Source organism: Fukomys damarensis, unplaced genomic scaffold, assembly GCF_012274545.1.
Source record: "Fukomys damarensis isolate Sample0158 unplaced genomic scaffold, DMR_v1.0_HiC HiC_scaffold_14, whole genome shotgun sequence".
In the NCBI taxonomy this organism is placed as follows: domain Eukaryota; kingdom Metazoa; phylum Chordata; class Mammalia; order Rodentia; family Bathyergidae; genus Fukomys; species Fukomys damarensis.
The window spans coordinates 54,565,228-54,569,039 of NW_022900926.1; the positions used below are offsets into that span (position 1 = coordinate 54,565,228).

General features: G+C 37.5%; 1 protein-coding gene across 5 annotated transcripts in view; it reads right to left on the reverse strand.

Moving 5' to 3' along the window:
* Mdn1 (midasin AAA ATPase 1) overlaps window positions 1-3,812 on the reverse strand; it is a 160,629-nt gene that overhangs the window by 1,720 nt on the left and 155,097 nt on the right. For all 5 annotated transcript variants that reach the window (XM_010633238.3, XM_019208824.2, XM_010633237.3 and 2 more), the window contains exons 99-102: window positions 2,574-2,647; window positions 2,364-2,478; window positions 1,554-1,617; window positions 491-633 (exon numbers count right to left, since the gene is read on the reverse strand). In XM_010633238.3, coding sequence (XP_010631540.1) covers window positions 491-633; window positions 1,554-1,617; window positions 2,364-2,478; window positions 2,574-2,647 — 396 coding nt within the window. The remainder of the gene's footprint in view (window positions 1-490; window positions 634-1,553; window positions 1,618-2,363; window positions 2,479-2,573; window positions 2,648-3,812) is intronic.

Consider the following 3,812-nt stretch of genomic DNA (forward strand, 5'->3'; position numbering starts at 1 on the left):
CCCTGGAAAAAAAAAAAAAAAAAAAAAAGAGGCAGATCTCTGATCAACTGTTCCAGGAGAATAAAGACTTAAACATGGTGTTACTGTGGCCTACAGGGACAATACCTCCGAAATACAATTGCTTTGCTCTGCGGACTCGGGAGACAGATTAGAAAGGCTGGCCTTTAACAAACAGTAGTGAGAGCCCATTATCAAGGCTGTGATACCTGCTGTACAGAAGAAACTATGACCCAGAAGGTTCTGAAGTCTGGGTGAGTCTTGGCTCTCCTACTCATTACTTATAATATTTGTGTTGCTGTGCTTCACTGTTAAGTGGGAAAAACATTCTCTGTCTCACTGAGTTTGTGAATATCACATAAATAGTGCCTGATAGAACACCAAGAACACTAGGAATTCTCAATATGATAAAGCAGCCCCAAGCTGTATTTCAGAACAAGTTGAAGGGGAATCACTTTATCTCCAGAAAATGTGGCTTCTAGCAATCACTCACCCGTGAACTGGGACTGTCCAAAACAACAAAAATGACAAAGATATTAGCATTCTGGGCAGCCTGAACTGCTGCCAGAACTCTTTCTTTCCCTTCCAGAAAAAGGCCTCGTCCATCAGAGACTATCAAAAGAAGCTGTGCAATTTCTATAGGAGAAAAAAAAAAGAAAATGAAAATCTATTTGAAATAACTCAAAACCACCTACAGTATTACGAATTAGTGTAGGCTTTCTCTGTATTATTAAGACTAAACAATTGTGAAAGTGATGAATTCTGGGTATGAACAAAGGAGAGCTTTGATGAAATCTATTACTTAGGGAAGACGAGACATATGAAGCTTCTGTGAATATGGCAGAATTTCCCAGTAGTGCTTCAGGGAATGTCAAATGTAGATGAGCCCACTTGTAGACCAGTATACATTAAGACATATGTTTATGACTAGGAACCATGTGGACAAGTGTTGAGTGAGTCAATACAAGGAAGTGCTCAAGTCAGAACTGAAGAGTCCAAATTTTAGTTGTCTTATTACCTAGTTTTTGTCAATTCCTTGTACTTAATTTATTTTTCTTGACATTGACTCATTTAAGCAACTTAGGAAGGAACCAAAACAGTGAATAAGGTGTTTAAAAACTCTGGGTTTCTAGCTAAAGACTACAGTGCTTGAAGGTGGATCCGACTTAGGTGTGAATGACTTGTTTCACAGAGGATGCGTGCATGACAGTCTCAGGACTGAGATTTTTGGAAGGGACATGGTTATGTTTCAGACCTCAAATAAACTGTGGTTAGATTATCTGATTTGTTATTAAAACATTCCAGAATTGTCTTTATACTGAATTCCACAACGTGTTCCTTTCTTTCACAATTCTGAAGTCAGTCTGTCATGTAAGAATATATTAATATCTGGTTCACTCACTGATTACAAGCCTCACAGAGATGGGTTTAGTAGAAATTTCTGAATAAATGAGTAAAATATTTCATCAATGCCTAATGGTCCTCCATCAGTCTTTTCCTGTGCAGCATGTACTTAAAATGATGGTGACAGACACAGAGAAAGCAATGCAGCTCACCTGGGCTAATGTTTTGTGAGAAATGCTGAGCGGCTGCAAACATGCTGGCTACAGACTCTAGAAACTGAATCAGACAAGACAATTAGAAAACAAGTTAGCTTCTCTTCCCACTGTAATAAAAACAAATGACTTCTGACACTGCAGTGACTATGGGGTAACTATCTTGGGTAATAAACAACAGGCTTCTCTTTCATCCACCTGGAATAAAGGAATAATCCTGTATTGCACAGCAATTGTCCCCAAATACAAGTGTTTTTAAGCTTAGATAGTCATGTGTTACTGGCTAATCACCCCACTAGTGTTCTATAGTATATACCCCAACAGAAAAGAAATACTTCCTTAGGACTTAGGAATAAGTCCGTAATGTGTGAACCCATGAACAAAACAGCTGTCTGCTCTTGAGAAAATGAGTACAAAAAAAGGTAGAGCAGGAATCAGGAGGACAGAAAATAGTATTTCCTGCAGTTTTGTCACCCCAAGCAAATCACTGGCTTATCTCACATTGTTTCTTCTCTGATCTAAATTGGAGAGGGAAAGACTTTGATCTACCTGGTAGGATACTAGATTAGTTTGTTGTAAAATGTTCCAAATCACTCAGAAAAAATGAGAAGACAGAAAATCAATGGTGCCAAAGTCAGATGATCTTTGAGGACCTGAGAAAAAGCAAGTCACATCTTGGTTTATAAAGGATGACAAGGAAGCTTTCATTATAGCAGTATACCCACTCATGTATATTTTTTATGTCCTGAATACTATGGGGGGGGTGAGAGGAAGAAGTATTGAAAAATTCATTGGATTTCATCAGCATACCTGAGCAATCTTGGTTTTCTTTTGCTGGAATTTGCAGAGCCGTAGAATCTGGGCCCCAGAATAATCACTGAACTGTTCATAGAATGGGTGTAACAGCTTCACTGACTCTCCAAAACTTGGAGAAAAAACAAATACAGTGTAAGTTATTTTTTAATCATGAGATCAAACTGTGAAAAGGGTTTTCCCAGTAAGATTAAAAGGCAATCCTACCTGCATACTGCAATCTGCCCCACCTCCAGAAGGGTTAGAGCATTTCCAATCACAGCCAGTGACTCAAACGCAAGCTATGAAAAAGAAAGGGAAAGTCTAAGGAATCAGAAATCCTCTTAACCAGAGCCTCTCAGTCCTTTTTTAACATCAAGATTCTCACATAAAATATCTGTTGTATGGCACAGTGAGGCGTTAATGGTCTCAGGTCCTCCTCAGTACCAGAGATGCTGGACTGCAGAATCCATGAAACTGTAAGAATGGTATTCCCTAGAAGTCATCTAATAAAAGTGATTTTTGAGATACATGGCCCCATAAATTAATATTTTTCCTTCTGTTTTGGAGACCACATAAAATAATGTTTTATGGATAACGAGATTTAAAAAGCAATTAAAACATATAGTAAACTCAGAGTGTAGAATTTAAATTAGTTGAAACAGGAGTATAAGCTAACATATTACTGTAATCTTCATTTTTTAAGAAGATAAAACAGGCTTTTATTTTTATTTTTTTGGGGGAGGTAGGTACTGGAGATTGAACTTGGGACCTTGCACTTGCTAGGCAGGTGCAGTGTCACAGAGCTAAATCCCTGCCCCTTGAAATAGGCTTTTAAATAAATAAACTGCCCCAAAGTCATGTGGTTATAAGTGGGAAGCTTTAAATTCTAACACAAGCTCACAGGTTATTCCTTTGCCAGCAGGACATAAACATATTAAAAGTTGCTCACAGGCTTATGCTGGATAACAGCATCATCACTGTTAAAAAATGACAAACATCTCACTATGATGGTATCACTGTAAGTAATCCTCCTCAGGCTCCTAAGCCTTGTCAACGTTACTAGAACACTACACATAATTTCAGACTGAATGATGTATATTCTGAATATATTTTTAAAAATCAAGTTTTTCATATTGGTATATTGTGTATATTCTTAACAGTTAAGTACATTATTGCATTTTTATGGAAAATAATTAGATTTACTTAACCATACCATTTTGTTGTCTACCTGAAGATTAAGAACTAAAATAATTTTGAAGACTTGTGACAATAAGGGACCTGCCCTTTTGAACTCTAAAATCTTAGATCTTCTCAAACAAGTTTGTCATATTCTTCTTGCCATTTAAAATGGGCCATGTAGGGCCGGGGATTTAGCTCAGTGGCACTGTGCCTGCCCGGCAGGCAGAAGGTCCTGAGTTCAAGCCCCAGTACCAAAAAAAAAAAAAAAAAAAAAAAAAAAAAAAC